The 18,978-nt window shown below is 32.3% G+C and overlaps 1 protein-coding gene across 1 annotated transcript; it reads right to left on the reverse strand.

Moving 5' to 3' along the window:
* Window positions 1–395: 395 nt before the first annotated feature.
* LOC102615394 (homeotic protein knotted-1) lies at window positions 396–6,086 on the reverse strand. The gene is made up of 5 exons (XM_006472290.3): window positions 5,078–6,086; window positions 4,858–4,983; window positions 4,623–4,761; window positions 1,014–1,270; window positions 396–922 (listed from the first exon to the last, which is right to left on the reverse strand). Exons 1-5 carry the CDS (start codon window positions 5,486–5,488, stop codon window positions 716–718), a joined length of 1,140 nt encoding a protein of 379 aa, XP_006472353.2. The 5' UTR covers window positions 5,489–6,086; the 3' UTR covers window positions 396–715.
* Window positions 6,087–18,978: the final 12,892 nt, after the last annotated feature.

Raw genomic sequence — 18,978 nt, forward strand, 5'->3', positions numbered from 1 at the left:
AAGAGTTCAAATATCATTATTTGCAGGTAAAATGTCAGTAATATAAAGGATAAATGACGGGGTTGCTTCTGTTTCAACCTAGCTAATTATCTTAGAAGTCTTCCATTGTTAGTTTTATAACTATAAGTTCATCCTTTAATCTATCAAAATTACAAAAAGGACAAAATATAAGTCATCCTGTAACTTATCCATAATCTCGAATTGATAAATCACACAACACATGAACACGGTACTTGCATTTTGGGGAAAAGGGAGGGGGGGAGGAGCAAGAACTAGATACTAGGCACATCAACTTCGTACAACTAATCTGATTATGTACACTTGATGCAAGTAGTAGCAGTAGATCTTACGGACAAGTTATACAAGCTTATATAATTACCTTCTTTAATCACAAACTAAAACTTCAGTTTATTCTAACACAAAACATAAATGAGAAACATCCCCAAGCCTTAGTAATAAACATTGCTACGAGAACACCTGCTGAATTTGCATAACCAGAGTGATCACCATAGCAGACAAGCTACACAACCATAATGGAAAGGCATTGATTTCTGAATAATAAGGTCAGTTGTAGGATAATACCAAATTCTCACAGCACTTAAAATAGTACATACGTAGCATTAAGACTAACACTTTGATACTTAACCACTAGCAAACAGCAGCACTATACCGTCCTATTTCTCTCACATAAAATTTGTATGTGAGCTGGCCATGATCATGGTCCCAAACGGTATGGACCATCAGCCATGTAGTGTCCATCCATATAAAGAGAAGCAGCATTCTGAGGATGAAGGCCATCCATCACCATGAATTGCATATCTTCAGAAGGTTTCCAGTGCCGCTTCCTTTGGTTGATAAACCAGTTGTTTATCTGTTTCTGATCCAAGCCAGTTGATTCAGCCAATGCCACCTTCTCTGTCTCCTGTTAATTATTAATCATCACAACAAATTTGAGTTACAATGCCCAACTAAAAAGGACAAGTATTCAATTTCAGGAAGATAGATATACATACCGAAGGATAAGGCCATTTATAGTGTAATTCCCACCAGTTAAGTAGCTTTTGCCTGGCTTCTTTGGGTAGTTTCCCTTTCTTCTTTTTCTTGGACAGTTCTTGTTTGAGGCTACTTAAGTAGCCACTGTATTTCCTCAATAGGTGGTTCTTCAGTTCTCGATCTTCAGCCCGGGGATCAATTTCAGGTAACTCTGTCTCTCCACCACTATTTTCTTGATCTTCTTCGGAGGAGCCAACGCCTTCACATTTCTGATCATCTGTCCATTTGTCAAAATTAAACAATATATATGCCCTTGACAGGTGTCAAAATTAAAATGCATCAAACAGCATATTATTGCAAGAACCGTTGAGCTCCTATGCATACGTTAACAAGATGAGCTCTAAGGAAATACCAAAATGTCAAAAGAAGGAACAGTATTGTGACTTCGTCTGTTGACTTTGTCACATAGGAAGCAAACATAACCACCAATCGCAGGATTAGCATTTAGGAACTCTCACTAAACTTAACACGGTCTCATCCAGATAACAAAACTTTATTATTAAGTGCATGATCAATTCAAGCAACTTTTTTTTCCTCACTGTCAGTGCTCAGTGGAATTTAATTTTTCTCTAATGGACCTCAAAATGCTAATTTCAGTCACATTTATTCCTAGAACGTGTCTCATCTGAAACTATTTTCAGAGTCATCTCATAAATCTTACATCATCAATCTAATCAATACAGGAAAGCAACATTTAAAAGCTATATGCCGCCCTTCAAGACAAGACATATTTCACTTGAGAACAAATGCTCAGTATGAGAATATGAGCATATTAATCTCCAAAAAGTTACCAATTGTTTTAAACAAAAAAATAAAAAATAAAAAATGATACATTACAGTCAATTCAAACCTAGTGGTGGATTGTTGTTCTCAATGAAAAGGATAATTTTTCCTCTTTGTGCAAACCCTGTATAAGATCCCCTCACAAAAGTGGAAGAAGAAGATATATTTCTATAGATATTAGCAACGGGTAGATCACTTCTAGTTAGCGTAGATTTTCAAACTATGCTTAATAAATATAAGTATATAAATCTGGTTGACTTTATAATATAATGTCACAGCAGTACATATAGGATATAAGATTGTAAACAAATAACCTAAAAGCACAACCCATACTCAAAAATAATAATAATAATAAGAGGCGGAACCAAATATAAAATTATCAAGACTTAAACAAGAATTAGCCCTTGGCATCCAATTCTCTTTTTAAAAGATGGTGCTCACTTCACACAGAAGACATCACAAAGAAACAAAGTGGAAACACATGTAAATCAACAGTTACTCAACTCATGCTCAATCAAGGTCACCAAAATAGCAGTTGACAAATTCTAGGAGGATGAAGCATGAGGAAACCCATGAGAATAAAGTAAACCAGCAATGCACCACTGATAAACTCAATGTTTCTTTCTTTATTAGTCTAAGAATAGCAAACTTTCACATGAAGCTGAACTAATTGATCTCCTAACTAATAAAACATCATTACACTCTTCTTGCCATTCTTGAATTTCTTACGACAATACAAGCCCTAAAATTTTGCTCTAATTGGCATTAATGTCTTCAGCATGACATTTACACATTACCAGTTGGGATAAATATGGGAGTTCATTGGAGCAAAAACCATCCTATGCTTAGATGCTGTATTACTGCAGCAAATCTACAATCATATATATCTGTGTTTCAAGCAGGCACGAAGAGAAATTCTCAATTCAATTTAAGTTGGCTACTCATTTTAAAATTAATCTCAAAATTCCTATCACAGATGAGGAGATATGTGATATGATCTTTTTTTTAATTTTCACAATTTTTAAGGTAATTAGTTAAACATTGCAATGTGATTATATGCATAAGCTCCTATACCACCTAATTTTAAAAGTACCTTTTAAATAAGCCATGAGAAAGAGATTGATGGATGCTAATTGTAAGTGGAGCGTCAATCAGATTCAGACCATCCAGCACAATAACCATCAATCTAAATTAAAATAAAATGCATGATACATATTATGTTGGATTGAGTTTCCAGAAATCAAAGATAATCCTGCCCAATTAAATCAGAATTAGCTCTCATGGCAACCAGATGGTGAGGCATATACATATATGGTGAATAATATAAACATGGTTAATTAAAAATTAATTTACTATAGACTGACTTGACTGAAGCCTGAACATATCAATCTAAGTCAACGACGCTAATAGAGCCACTTTCTTAACTACTTTCAAGCTTTTTTGATGACAGTAATTTCAAGCCTGCTTGATGACAGTAAACGAACTCCTTTACTCTTATTATATGGTTAATCTAATCATTAAACTAAACCATATATTAATGTATACAACCAAGCTCCAATCAACAAGCAGTGCATAGATTAGAGTATATACTATAGTTAAACCTTCGATTTTTTGGAACCATAACATGTACATTTCCTGGGCGGGCGAATTGCCAAAACTCCGTGAAGTACATAAAAAAAATAGAAGAAATTAATTACACATTTAACAGGTAGAGAGAAGAGTTAACACCATCACCAGATCTACTTTCAAGTCTTCTGTACCATGGATCAAGATTCAGAAACCATGATTCCGTAAACAAGTTATTGCTGCTAAAGGAGCACTCTCTCTACTAGTGCATGAATTTGTGAAATGAGTTACTTTCAGTCATTTCTGAGTAATCTGGCTAATTAAACAAAATATACTATTCCCACTCCAAGGCCAAGAAAGAAAGTATACAGGAACAACTCTTAGAATAAGCATGATTTGTTGATTAATTTTGCAACCAAATTGAGAAATAAAATAAAAGCGGCCCAACGGTGAACGGACAATAATTTGTACAAATACGAAGAATTTAGAATTTTTAATTTGAAAATATAAAAATTTCTGACCAAAGCCGTACAGGCTACATGGGGCAGCACTGATTTGAACAGCACCCTATGCTCTCAAAATTTCATTACTTTATTGAAGAAAAAACAAATGGATATATTTTTTTGCTATTTCGAAGCAAAGAATAAACTACGGGAACGACGACCAGATGATGCCCTACCATATCGAGGCAATTATATGCATTTTCTTATAAACCTATAGAATCAGATCTAGTAGAATTAGAACAAAGATACAGTCGAGATCTTTGGGAACAGAAGCCCTAATAATTAAAAATGGCATTAAGTTGTTAGCAGAATCATTTTTCTATGAAGCTACATCCAGTATAAACTACTGGGTTTGTTTATATCTAAGCTGCTCCTTTTCAAGAGTATTTGTACGATATATAAAGTAACAGAATCTACTGTAGAATCGTGATTAGGGTTTTAATAGGTTTGGGTTTATGGTCTTGTATACTTATTTCTCCTACATTATTGGAACGTGCAATATGGGTCAAAGCTTCCTCCTCCGGGAACGGGAGTTAATTGGCTATTCAATGCTTCAGGTACGACATTTCCGATGCACTATTCATTCCAGAGACCGAGACTATCAGTCTGTGTATTATGCTATGCACAACAGCCAAAAAGAAACCCATACCTGCAGCATCATCAAAACTTGATATGCATACACGTGTGTGTACAATACAGGAAGAAGAAATTAATTACCAGTGGAGTTGAAGATCCGAACGGGGCCATTGCTAAGCATATTAAGCTGAGTTTCGATCCGCCGGATGAAATCCATGGCTTCTTGTATTGGCCTTGTTAGCTCTTCCCGATATTTCACTAGCATGTCGTAATAAGCCTCCTGTGTGTTGTTGATTGGAATAATAATATGTGAACCTTTAATTAACGAGACTCAGTAGTCAAAGAAGTTGAATTTTTTTTTAAAAAAAAGAATCACCATAAATTGATCGAGTTCTGGGTCTTTATTAGTAGAGTCTCTCGAATTCAACGACGATCGCTGCCTTGACTCGAACTCCTGTCTAGCAGCTGCAAGCCGAGCCACAACTTCAGGCGGAGCTCCGACCTAAACAAAAGCAACAGCCAAGATTGAGGAAGAGAGTTAACTAATTAATAGGCAAGCTCTTAATAAGCGTCGTGTTAGTTAATTAAGTAATAACCTTTTGGCAATCCACGTAGGCTTCCAAAAGGCTGGAATACTGAGGATGGGAGATGATCTTGGCTTTAATAGCTTCTGTTTCAGAGCTCTCATTTCCTTCTTGCTGTGATTGATGATGATGATGATGCCCTTCTCTCATCATATTAAGAGAGTAGATAAGCTGCGAAGTGCTGGCTTCAGTTTTCACAATCGTCGGATGATGTGTGTGTGTTTCAGGCGGCGGTGCCCGCTCAGATTGGAAACAAGTACTGCCACCTGATTGTAGGTGAAAGCTGTTGCTGCTGTTGCTTCTTATAGGCATCTGACCATCACTTGCTCGACCATATGCTGATGATCCAACAACTTGAGAAGACGAATACAAGAAATTTCCTCTAGGAGTCGTGTTCTCGTTTAGACTGTTGTAACCCTCCATTTATCAACAAACCCAAAAGAAACAAAGAAACAAAATAGAAGCCCTAAAGCAAGCCCAAGCAGTAGGACTTGTTAGTGGAAACAAACAGAAACCCTAGAGAGTATAGACTTGTCATTTATACCAAAAGGAAAAAAGGAGATTTTTCATTGCCATTTTGAATCTACTGATTTGGGCAATTTTGGCAATGAAACGGCAGTCTGTCTATCCAGGAGGTCTTGAAGTGAAATTGCACCAGGACTTGTGCATGTTATAGATCGAAAAAAATATAAAGATTAAATCAATATATAAAGAGTGAGAATTGTTCTCGCATGACGCTGGGAACTGAGGAAGAAGGTGCTGCTTAGCCGGAACCGGCAACGGCTGCTTGTCTTGAGTGGTTGACAAGACCTTTTTTTTTTTCCCTTAATTAGAAAAGTGAAATATTTTAAAACTAATAAAGGCGAAGAGAGAGTGTCATGACCATGAGATATATGGCAGCTAATGGATTGTAGATTTTTCTTTCTCTCTCTTTTTCATATTTTATTACACTTTCTTTCTTTCTTTCACGGACGATCCAATAATTTCCCCTTATTTTAGTTTTTTTATCTTTTTTTTTTTTTTATAGGAACCTTATTTTAGTTGCTCTTGGGCTTTCTCATTTGACATTCTACTCCTCCACCTTTGCTTTTATAGTCCCTAGCTAGAGAGAGAGAGAGAGGGGAAAGAAGGATTAGAAAGAGCCGCTACCTCATTCATTATTAGTTTATAGAGGTTTAAATTATTGCACATTTGTCATTTGTCTTGGAGCTATTAGTTTATAACATCTCTTTTAATAGTGTTAACCTCATCTAATATTCTAAATTTTATTAAAATTTAGAAAAGTTATTGAATTATACAGTTTAATTATTAAATCTTATAATTTAATAAATTTTACAGTTATTATATTATTAAACTACACAGTTCAATAATTATTTTGAGTTTTAACAAATTTAAAATCATAAATTAGAATATTTCTATCCCTTTTAATAATCCATATTTACATCCATGGAGAAGTTTAAAATTTGAACAACACATGTATCATAAAAATTTAATATTATTTTAGAATTTTTTTATCTAAACTATTTTCTTTTTTTCATTAGTATGAAATAACTTCACTGAATTTTTTATTAACAACTCAAAAACCTATAATCATTATGTCGAATCAACTATCTTCTTACTGATTTAATCAGCTTATAAAAAATGAGCAAACATATTTCATATATACATAAAGACATTTGGTGCGCATTATCACGGCATTCAATGATGGAACATTTATATTTAAAAAAAAGAAAAGAAAAAGAAAAGATGGTACATTTAATAAAAAAAAGCTATATATATTTTAAGCTCCCAATGATTAAATTTCAAACTTTTTTATAGGCATTTGCATATAAATCAGATTACTTGGCTAGAATCAAAACTTTTAGCGATTTTTATTGTAGACATAATTGTTAATTGTAGGGATGACTTATATTTGGAAGAGGGAATAAAATACTTAAAGGGAACTTATATTTATAAAATACTAACCACCCAAAGAATGATAGTGTCGGATAGTAATTATATGATAGTGTCGGATAGTAATTACTTCTTAATCAATACTCTTTTTAGAGGATTATTCTTAATTAATACTTAATAATTTCAAAGAACCGAAACTAATTAATAAATATAAGTAGTTTAAAGGGAACTATAACTATGAGATGCAGTGGTAGAACGTAATCTTTAGTCCAGGTGCCATTTTGTTTTAAAAGATGGTTTATAAGGGTCAACATTGACAAAAAAATAAAAGTTAAATTTGTAAAGCAAATATGCCAATTAGTAGAGCTGGCAAAACGGGTCATCGGGTCGTGTTCGTGTCGTGTCAACTTCGTGTCGTGTCAAATTTAGGTCGACCCAAATCCGATCCATTTAATAATCGTGTCAAAATATTGAGACACAAACCCGACACGGAAAAATAATCGGGTTACCCAATAACCCGTTTAATATCTATATATTGAATAAAAATTACATCAAATATTTACATACTATCATACATACGTATGTACATACATACATACATAATTTATCGATATTATAAAATATACATATCTACCAATATATTACACATTTACACTATTGAGGTTTTAATTATATATATATATAATATTATATATCAATATTATAAAATATACATGTCTATCAATTTTTACACATTTACACTATTGAAGCTCTAAATTTATTTAAAATTTTATAAATAAAACACAGTGTTTATATTCACCTTTTTAAAGAATAAAAAAAAAGAAAATCATCTCTAATATTTGAGTTTTAATGATAAGAATATGTAAATTATTTTAAAATAGAAAATATAATCGGGTCATTGATCGGGTAAATGGGTCAAGAATTTTAACCCAAACCCGACACGGAAAAAAATCGTGTTGACCCGGACCCGATCCATTTAATAATCGTGTTAAATTTGGCGACCCATACCCATTTATTTATGTTGTGTTCGTGTCAGGTAATCGGGTCGTGTCAAATTTTGCCAGCTCTACCAATTAGGGGTCATATTGTAGTAAAATGGAACTACTGGGGGCCACGTAATAATAAGTCTAATATTTTGGTCAAATTCACCAAACATTACAACTCTTAATATTTTGGTCATATTGCAGTTTGCACCCCGCATGCTGCATCAGTATGCGTTACGATGCACCATAATACGTTTTGCCTAATAGGCAGTTTGACTCATTAGTTTTTTCGCCGTTTTTTTAATATCATAATAAATAAAAATAAATTTGTAATTTAATATTATTTTATCTAATAATATATCTAACATTAATTTTTTTCTTTTTACATTATAATAAATAAAAATAAAAATAATAAATTTATTACTCATATTCAATAATATTTTATTTTATGTTCATTATATTAAAAATATAATTAAATATTACATTATTTGATTATGGTACAATAATGAACATGTAAAAATTAATTATTTTAAATAATTTAATATAACTAATATAAATACTTAAATACTAATAGATTTAAATATTACTAATTTAAAATTAATGGTAATATAAATAATTATATAAAATATTATTTCATATAATATAGTTTATGTTGCACCAAACATAATATTGTATTATAACTTAATACATGTAAATGCAATACTCTATTATGTAATATATCTAATACAATACAATATAATATCTCAAACGCACCTTGATTTCATTTCTTCTTGAGTTTCTGCCCATATCCGTCATTAACCATGTGGTAAATCACTTTACTTTCTACGTTAGCGAGTAAATGTTTTTTCTTTCTATGTATTAATGGGAGTTACGTGCTTTTTGCCTTAAATATTTATAGGTCGTTACAACTGAGGACATAATTGTGTTAAAAAATTAGAAAAAGATAAAGGTTTTGATGAAATTCACCTTATCTCTATGCACATTTTATATTTGGCTCTTTTTTTTTTCCACATGCTATATATGGTCTTATTAAATTTATCATTTCCCCATTATAGCTTTCCTCATTGAACCAAAATCTTAGTGCAGCCTCTATATCTAACCATTCTATGCCTACATGTCACCTATTATCCTAAAATTTTCGAATGAAAGTGGTTTAAAAACTAGAAATGATAAGATCTATACTATATAGTGTGTTTTTAATGAGAATTTCCGCATTTTAATGAAATGCGAGACGAACTTTTATACATTATGAAATAGTTTACAATGCTATAAAAGACTCAACGACGGCGTGAAATTCTATCCCACACTTTAATAAAGTGTGAGAATTCTGATCGAAAAATTTATATACATAACACTATACTGAGCTAAGTCTAGAAAAATTGCTCTTTCACGTCTAAAGTATCAACTATCAACCGATTAACCTTCTAGAATACGCCAGGCTCGTTCCCCTTTATGTCTCTTTTCTTCTTTTTATCCATATATAAATAGCTAGCAAGTTGCTTCGTGGATGGATAATTATTCTTGCTCTTCTGGTTGTTACAATTAGCTTGGTGCTTGAACTCTATTATTTTTTTATTATAAGAACAGAAATTTTTATTCAAAAAGAAAAAAGAAGAAGAATCGAAATTATTTCCAATGCATTTTGGAAAACTTGTTCCACACCCACGTCTTCGATATATAGTAATTCGAGAACAAAACATTACTTGTTCATACAGAATCAGCACGTAAGCATTTATCTCAAAATTTTGGAATTACACTCTATTGTTTAGATTCCATTGCCATTATAAAATCAAAGAATCTTAAGATCCTGATCTGAAAATTATAATATACATACATATATACATATTCGTTCTTTTTTTTTTTTTTTAATATTATCCCTGTCTGTTTTTTATTTTCCTTTTTTTCTTTTTTGCCAATATGTAATCAATAGACATTAGGATGCAAGGATTACTAATATAATTTCTGTTCACCTTGTCATTTCCTCAGTTCCAGGACTAAATAAATCGTTTGTTACCGCATGATAGTGCAGCTTAAATATGCAAAGTAATTATGTACACAAAAGGTAAGTCCATTGCCCCATAAAACTGTGAATGACTATTATTATTTAATTTGCTGCTAATGAATTAATTAACTGAACCAAACAGTGTAACTTCTTATTTTTAACTAAATTTAATTTGAGGAGTCGAATCTTATATCTTATCAAAACAAATCCCAGGTTTTATCGCTCAAAAAACCCAAAGCAGATAAGCAATGAAGAGACTGTGGCTAGTCATTAGAAGTACGCTCAAAGCTCTTTTCCAAATTTATACATGTTTGCCTCTTAGGAAAATAAAACTGTACTCCGTAAGATAACCATGTGGGAAAATGACGTAGGATAATAACACCAATTCTATATTTAAAGGTTTTAAATTAAGAGAAAATTTTGTGTAAATGAAAGTATCAATCCTTATTGAAGTGACATGCTTACCCAATCAATTTCTTCTAATGGTAGAGTAATCAAAACTTTTATAGAACAGGCCTTGTAAAGCTATTAAACCAATCAAAGTAACCATAAAAAACAATATTATGACTTTAGCTCACAAAAAAAATAAAAAATAAAAAAATCAATTATACTTGACAATGATCAAATGGTTAAACAACCCACATCACCAACTTCCTCAAATTTCTCTCTTGAGAATAATGAACACGGGCGATCAAACCTACGCAGGTCATCTTGGGCAATAATATCTTAAAAAATAATACTGAGAAGAAGGTCATCTTGGCCAGCTAGCTAGCTACTCTAGACCTAGGGCAACCTCTTCTGACACGCACCAGCTAGCCGCCTTGCAACCACAAAGATGCTATATCTGATCACGATTCATGAATTAATTGACGCATGTAGATTATGACTATGTATTACAATGATATGCAGCTAGGTATACTAATAACGCACAAGCCAAGAGAAGATACATAACTGAGTAGACATCAAGTTAAAAATTAAATGACAGGAACGACAACCACCAATAGATTTAAAAGCTCATAAAGTCATGTGACCTCGCGCAATGTTGTTGGATGTACTGGCGTGCAAAGTGATGTGCCAAATAAAAGATCCGTATGTGTATATATAGTACAATATTCAACGGTTAACAGTGGAAAAAGGGCCCTGATCTCATTTCAACTCAGCTGCGAGTCTGAAACCGAGCAGATTGTACTGTTTATGATGACCATTTGCAGGTAAAAACAACGTGTGTCTGCAATATTTGCCGAGAAATCAGATGATTGTTTTTATTAATTAATAATCATGGGCCTCGTTGGCTCAGCAACGCAACGAGGTATTGTATTTGTATTAGCTGGCGGCGACGACCCCCACTCCCCCACCATTTTATCACGTAACATAATAATGCTGAAGACACAAAAAGAGAGACCTTTGATTGACGACTGAATGAGATTAACACCCCCCGAAAGATGCGCGCTACAAACTGTGGGGGCCAAAGCTCCTCTTTTAGCCTTTTGCTTTCATCAATTTCATTTCAAAAATCAATTAACACTTCTTCTTTTTTTCTTTCTGAAATTTCCAACTCACAGTCAGAAAACACCAGGGTGGATGGTTACTATTCATCTTCATTTGTCATTCAAGGCAATTACTCAGCCACTACTTTTTTTTTCTTAAAAGAAAAAAAAAATCTACTGCACTTTGCCTCTTCCCTATGCAATTTACTATTTACATTGTACATTACTATTATTATTACCATACATTCTCCTGTTTTAAATAAATAAATATTGTTAGGTTTTTTTTACTTTGCATATTGCTACCAAGGATCATTCCCCGTTTCCCCTGATGATTCACCCAACCCTACCTTTCATCTAGGTAATTAAAAGTGTTCATTAGTAAATAATAATTAATGTAATAATAGTTAAATGTCAATCATGCAGCAGGCAATACAAAATCTTTGCAAACTCATTAAAGTTCAGAAAATCATAATTCTTAAAAAAAGAAAGAAAGAAAAAACCAACTACATTAATTATCTGGAATATTATGACTTCAGAAGCATCAATGGAAGGTAATAATTAGCTACATTTGTCAGCCGCTACCCATAAAAGGTCATCTAAAGTAAATGGATGCTTTACTAATGTCATTAACATTTGTTAATGGGAGTCAATGTAGCTTACTGAATTGGACTAATCAATATTCTTGTCCAATAATACAATTTCGTGGCAAGTTTTCATCCGAACAATTACATTATGGTGATGGGTTCCTCAAACTACAGTTATCTTGTCCATTATTGGTTTGGTGCTTACCTTTTGCCAGTCAAATCATCACCTTCAATCATCATCTGAATGAGCTGTTCCTGTCATGTCACCCAAACACAGGCCAGGTCTACGGATTGTGGTTGCCGTGGTAACATTAATTCTAAAATAATGTTGTTTTTCTTTTAATTTTTTTGAGAAGAAATAATGTTGTTATTCTACGTAATAATTACAAATCAAAGCTATTAGGAATAGCCTTTCCCGATCAGCTAACACAAGCGCCCTTCCATCTAATCGTAATAATCTTTCCCTATTTTGTCCCAATGAGGGAAAATTTATCACTCGTCAATGAAAGCATTTTGATAATAAATTTGGAAAACACACAAAAATTGAAATTAACAAAAAAAATTAACTGATTTTGAAACATTAAGAAACAAATTGATTTTGAAAAACAACATCATTTTCTCTGTAAAAACCGAAAGACCTGTTATTAAAACAACATAAAATGGCACGTGTTTAACATCTTTTTTATTTTTATTTTTGACAATACGTGTTTAACATCTTTTGACTATATAAGGTGCATGTCATTTGAGTGTAAGCTTCGACGATTACTTTCAATAAGATACTGCTATATATATATAAATCCCTGCAAGAAGATTACAAAATTTATTAGGCTCGGCCCCCTTTTGGCTGATTCTTTTGCAGTGCCTTTTTAGGAAAATAAAATAAAATCATAAACATCCATATTACAACTTTGACTAGTGGGACTCTTTAATGGTTTGTTTAATACTTGTTTAACCAACCACTCAAACTTAATAATTAACAAGAGCCCGAGAGGATAATGTTTGACTTGTAAATCACAAAATAAAAAAGTTGCAATGACGCATTTTTATTATCAGCCACACAAATAACTAGGTTGGCGAGATTAATGGGATAATTAAGCTTATTAATAACCTACCATCCAGCTGCTTACCATTTAAACTCTAAAAAGGCCAAGGTAAAAAACAACTGTCATTTGCTTTGCTTTATTAGGTAACACGTTACTTTTCTTGTATCTACTAGTACTAATGAAGAGGTTTAGGGCCATAAGCAACTGTGTAACTAAAGTGTCCTTTCCAAGAATGATAAATAGATGGCCTAATCACTTAAAGATGGAAAAACAGTACCTAGCACTAAGTATTGACTAAAGATTGAAAGAGGATTGTGTAGCTCTAATCTAATTGGAGCTTTTTAGATGTTGATTTGACTGAAAGAGATAAAAGGTCATGTGTGCTAGCAGATACGACGAGAAGAACAAGTTAAAACAATAAAGGGTGTGCAATGAATACTGGTAATTGTTGAAGTGAAAAATATATCTTCTCAACGTGTCAGAGATCAATGAGATCATTTGGAGCTAGTGTTGATCAACTAGAAATTTATTAGTTTTTAAATAATTAAAATTTTGGGAGGCCACCAGAAATTGAATGTTAAAGGCGGTAGAGATTAAAAATCTAATTTAAATTTTATCTATTTTCCACCTTTTCTTTTTTATATGACAAATAACCAAAAATTCCATTTTTGTCATTACAAAATGTACACCACATTTGTAAACAAATAGTAAATTAGTTTACCAAACACAAATAATAAATTATTAAATAAGTTATTTTTATATAATTTCAATGTACTGAACATTTCATTGAAATATTTTATTTGCATGAATGAGAGGACTCGCCGGTCTCCTCAACTACAGGTTTACGTGATTACCGTTTAATATTCTTTCTCTTGTGATAAAATTTCAGCATCATTCAGGAGGAAAAAAAAAATTAAATTATTATGTAGAATCTGAACACTGGCACTTTGATGCCTTACGTAGGAATGTTAATTTTACTGAAGATCTAGAGAGAAACAGTGTTCCATCATATGATATATATTATGACACAGTGATAAAATTTTGTGACTTCTTATAACCTAATGTTAAAAACATAAATTAACTAAAAAGCATCAAGTCCCACTTTTGGTCACCAATAAATGAGCACCGACGTTGATTTTTGTTATGCACTCATTGTTAATTTTTGTTAGGAGCGTAAGTCCACCTCATAATTAAAAAAATACTACAAAAATTTGAATCCATTCAATTTTACACCTAATATATGTAGTTTTTATCAATCGTCTATCAATAAATCATAGTTATTCTTACATAATGATAAAATAAAGACAAACACAAATTATAGTGGTAGTTATTTTATAAGAGTAATTTTATATTTTTGATGGATAATTGATACACCTTTTAGGATAAAACTGTGGTGCAACTGTGGTACCGTGGTACAGTTGCATCCAATCGTTGAATTTTTACTTATTTAAGTGGACCCCACTTATTTGAGTGGATTCAACGACTGGTGCAACTGTGGCACGGTATTACAATTATACTATAGCCTGACCCCACATTTTAAGCAATAAAACTTCAATAAATTTAAATTTTTGCAGTATTCTTTTATAATCGAATAATTTTTGGATGGATAACTAAAATGGTCCTTTTTTTGTTATTCATAGACTTTGTTAGCAGGAAGAATAAAAAAGACGTCCACTACTCAATCAACTAGATGTCATTTCAGGACGTCTTATTGCATTTTATTTTTGTTCTCATTTTTCGGTGTATAATTAATGTTCACACGGAACCTGAGATGCTGCAAAACTATAGCTAGTTTTAAACTTTTAACTTCTATTAAATTATCGCTGGGGTGTGTAATAATATTCTGGTGGCATCAAGCAGTCAAAAAAATAAGCTTAAAGGTACCACCTCTCTCATACGTCATACATTCACCAATTTTGTGGATTTCACCAATAAGCTTAAAGATAATTACTTTTCGTCAAAGGAGAAAGAGAAAGAAAGCAAACGAAGATAAGGTTTTTTTTTTTTTTTTTTGAATTTGATTAAGCATCATGTTACTGTATTACACATATATTTATAAATAATAACATATTATTACACTGATATTTATAATCAGATATATACTTAAGACTTATATTATTACATTTTTATTTTATAAAGTACATATTCAGCCAAATATCTCTCGTGAGAGAGGGATGTCTCTACTCCACTCGCATTTCGCAAGGGAGAAAGACGTTATAAATAATCTCCACATAATTATAATTAATTGAGGGAGTTTGAGTATGTGGGGACTCGAACCATTGCCCTCATCATCATTCTTGACTTTAAGAGCAATAGTTCACCATAGGACTATAAGCCCAAGTGGCGAAGATAAGATTAAATGCGCTTCAAACTACTTAATTATTACTTTAATGTTATCTTAATTTACATTTGCAAGTAATACTGGCGACAAATGCATTGTCACGCATCAAATTAACTCGCCTGTTTGGTCCTTTTTGTTGGCTTTATGCATAGATTTTTAATAACAGAGATCTTTTCTAATTGAAAGCTAGCTTTACGTAAAGTTCATTCAATAATCTCGTAAAAATAAATTAAACCTTTGCATGTACCTGAGAAGTTATATAATAATATTTTGTAAGCTCTCACATGCACAAACAAAGGTACATTATACAAATTATAGTGGGTTACCAAAGTTAATTTTCAGACAGATGATAGGATTCTTTTGAACTTTGAAACGTCAATCGTCATCATTGAGGCTACTATCTGATGTCAACAGTCACAAACAAAGAATCTTAATCAAATCTTCTTTTGCACCTAATTTATTTATTACGCCAAGTTTAGCATACCACCTTTTATTCTCGTGGTTCACACACATATCATAATCTTTTTGGGGTTAATATCGCATCAGATTCACCCAGGTGGCAGCCTAAAATGGTCGACCATACGTTGTGGGCCCTCTTCATAATTTACATTTTTTTTTTTTGGGAAATGACGCTCCCTAGTTTGGATTAGTTAAACCTCAGTATCGATATGGCTCATTCGTGGAAAATCTTTGTTCCATTTTTTTTTTCTATTAACTTTGTCCCTTCTGATCTTATATGATACTATGAAATGATTTGAATAACCTTCTAAAGATGAAAATAGTATAATTTTTTTTTAATGAAAGGAAAGCAGTTTCAAATTGAACGTTGTTAACATAATTTGACTTGTATATGAGTATGCAGGACCACTAAATATAGGACAAATTATTTAATTTTGGAGCTAATAAAAAGAAATTCCATTCCATCAATTGGTACAATAATAACTTGTTCAACAAAAACTCAAACAATCCACATAAAGATCACATTATGAGCGCATTTGGCAGCTTGCATTACACTACTGCAATGTATGAAAAGACTATTTTTGTGCTAACCCATATTTGATTGCAATTTCTAATTGTATTGCACTGTATTAAAAATATGACTAATACAACAAAAGAGGTATAAAATAAATTGATAGGGTAAAGTTTAAGTTGTATTTGCATTAAAACATTATTTACATTTTAATTATAATTATTTAACTTTTATTATTTAATATATTATAATAAATTTGAATTTATATTTATATTTAAATAAAAAATTAATTTAAAAAACAATACAAGAGATTATTAACCTAAATATTTAATAAATAACCTTAAATAGTTTCAATTTAATTTTAATATTAATAAAAAAAATTATATTATATAATACAATCTATAGTTAAACCAAACATAGTATTGCATTAAAACTTATTGCAATGCACCCTTAATATAATGTATCATAATATAATATGGTTAATATAATTTAATACAAAAACAGTGTGCCAAATGTATCATATATATATATATATCAAACAAAATATTAAATTCTAATAGTTTCATGGACTTAAATGAATGATTTTTAAGTAAATTTATTTAATTAATTATCCAATCAAATTCTTATCACAAAAAAAAAATTGTGTTACAAAAAATTAATTTAAATTTTACCCAGCTTATCTACTAACAATTTAAACATAAGAAAATTAGCGCATAAGAATTATGTACTCTCTTAAACATATTGTAGCTCCATTTTGGCATATGTGATCTTCATCTCATTTGACTCATCCTCTGCTTCCAGGAAGTAGGCTTGATTGACTGATCAAATTACCCACAAAAAAAAAAAAATTCTAATCATAAATAATGTTAGGGTAGTGAGTTTTGAGTTTGCCTAATATTCTAAACATGATTAACTTTCGTACCCTTGTCTTCAAAGAAGTAGACATGAGAGCAAACCCACATTCAGAAAAGCGAAATTATTAAAAAAAAATTATGATTGATTTGGGGTTCGTATTATTATAATTACTACTATTAATAATAATATTTAATTATAATAAAAAATACCGTTTATTTGGAAGTGTTATGGCCGAGGGTTAGTACCTAGTAGCAGGCCAGTGGGACCTAAGTAATAATGGAGTCCATTCATTGATTAAAATAGAGAGATGGGAAGTAGAAACACACAGTTCACAGACAAGACAGAAATACCACTAGTAGTGAACTGAAGTTACCACACGAACGAAAAAAAAATACCAGACGGTGCATGTGAGCGCGAGACGATCTAAAAGTTTTTTATGACGGATACTGAAGGGAATGCTGAATCACTGATGTGATGAATTTACATTTATAATGCAGTGCTGTGTTGGTGGGGTCTTGATGATCAGTTTTGAGTTTTAAGGGACCCATACGGAGTGTCGTTTCGGTGGGAGGCGCGCGAGAACAGCGCGGGAGCTGTTTCCCGATGCACAAGAGACCGCCAGTCCCCGCACCCACTCCCCACTCCCACTCACTGCAGCTTTTCTTCTTTCTTAACTTCTTTTCTTTTCGCTCCCGATTTTCCATAGCTTGATATTATAGTTAATAATAAAAATAATAATATCGCATATAGGCAACTTTCTGATTCTGGTTGATGGGGGACCCATCCGTTTACCATCACATCAAAACGTATGCGATGATGATCATCATATCTGTGATTGATTGACAACAGAGTGATAGCAAGCGCTTCCATCTCTTTGGTGAATACTGTTAACCCATGTGAGTTGGGCCCCACTTAAACCAACTGTTTGAGACAGGGATGTGACTGTTTTTGGGTCCTATCATCAACACCAACAGCAGGACCATTGAATTGAATTGATGTTAAGTTTTTTTTTTTTTTTCACTCTTCTCTTTAGCAGATGGGATGTGTCTTTCAATCCGATGTGATGCCTGCCTCCTTCTGGCCCTCCCCTACCACTACCATCGCCATTTTTAAGCCTTATTATACATCCTCCATCCACCTGTCTGCTTACGCAACTGTACTACTGCTGATACATGTTTACTAGTTGTGTTTCATGTTCCAAAGCCTTTATAAAATTATTGAGAATTTTATGTCATTTTATGCTTTTATAATATGGAAAGTGGAAACAATATGTATGTGTCATGTGCGGTTGAATCTCTCAACACTCCCCAGGAGTCTCCTTTTCATTAACTCACATTTGCGTTATGTGGTTGAATATTATGTTTCCTTATTATTATTATGATGGTATTGTGGGATTGCCGTTGCTATTGATGTTGATCTCAGAAATCATTCTAGATGTTTATAGAATATGATTCAAGTGGCTGCTGCTAATGGAGCGCATAAGAATTGACAGAAATAGAAATGCTGATGTTTGACTGGAGGAGAAAAGCTTCTGGAGATTTTAACCGATACGATTGCAGAATCCTAGTGTATCATTATGGACCCCTTAAGCCAATAGACTTCCTTATCACCCACCTAACTTTACTCTTTTTTTCAACGTAATTGGGTGCTGGTCTTATTCAATCAAATTTGTTTTTCTAGATTCTTTGTAATTCTTTCACTGAGTTCTTGTTTCCCTTCCTGTGCTTTCCTTTGGGTTCATCATGATCTGTCTGC

This window comes from Citrus sinensis, chromosome 5 (assembly GCF_022201045.2).
Source record: "Citrus sinensis cultivar Valencia sweet orange chromosome 5, DVS_A1.0, whole genome shotgun sequence".
In the NCBI taxonomy this organism is placed as follows: domain Eukaryota; kingdom Viridiplantae; phylum Streptophyta; class Magnoliopsida; order Sapindales; family Rutaceae; genus Citrus; species Citrus sinensis.

Excerpts from the sequence above, each read along its gene's own strand:
- LOC102615394 (XM_006472290.3), bottom strand. The coding sequence starts at position 5,488 with ATGGAGGGTTACAACAGTCTAAACGAGAACACGACTCCTAGAGGAAAT. Across the intron at positions 4,984-5,077 it reads CCTACGTGGATTGCCAAAAG|GTCGGAGCTCCGCCTGAAGT; the intron begins GTTATTACTTAA and ends GCTTTTGTTTAG. Across the intron at positions 923-1,013 it reads ATAAATGGCCTTATCCTTCG|GAGACAGAGAAGGTGGCATT; the intron begins GTATGTATATCT and ends AATAATTAACAG.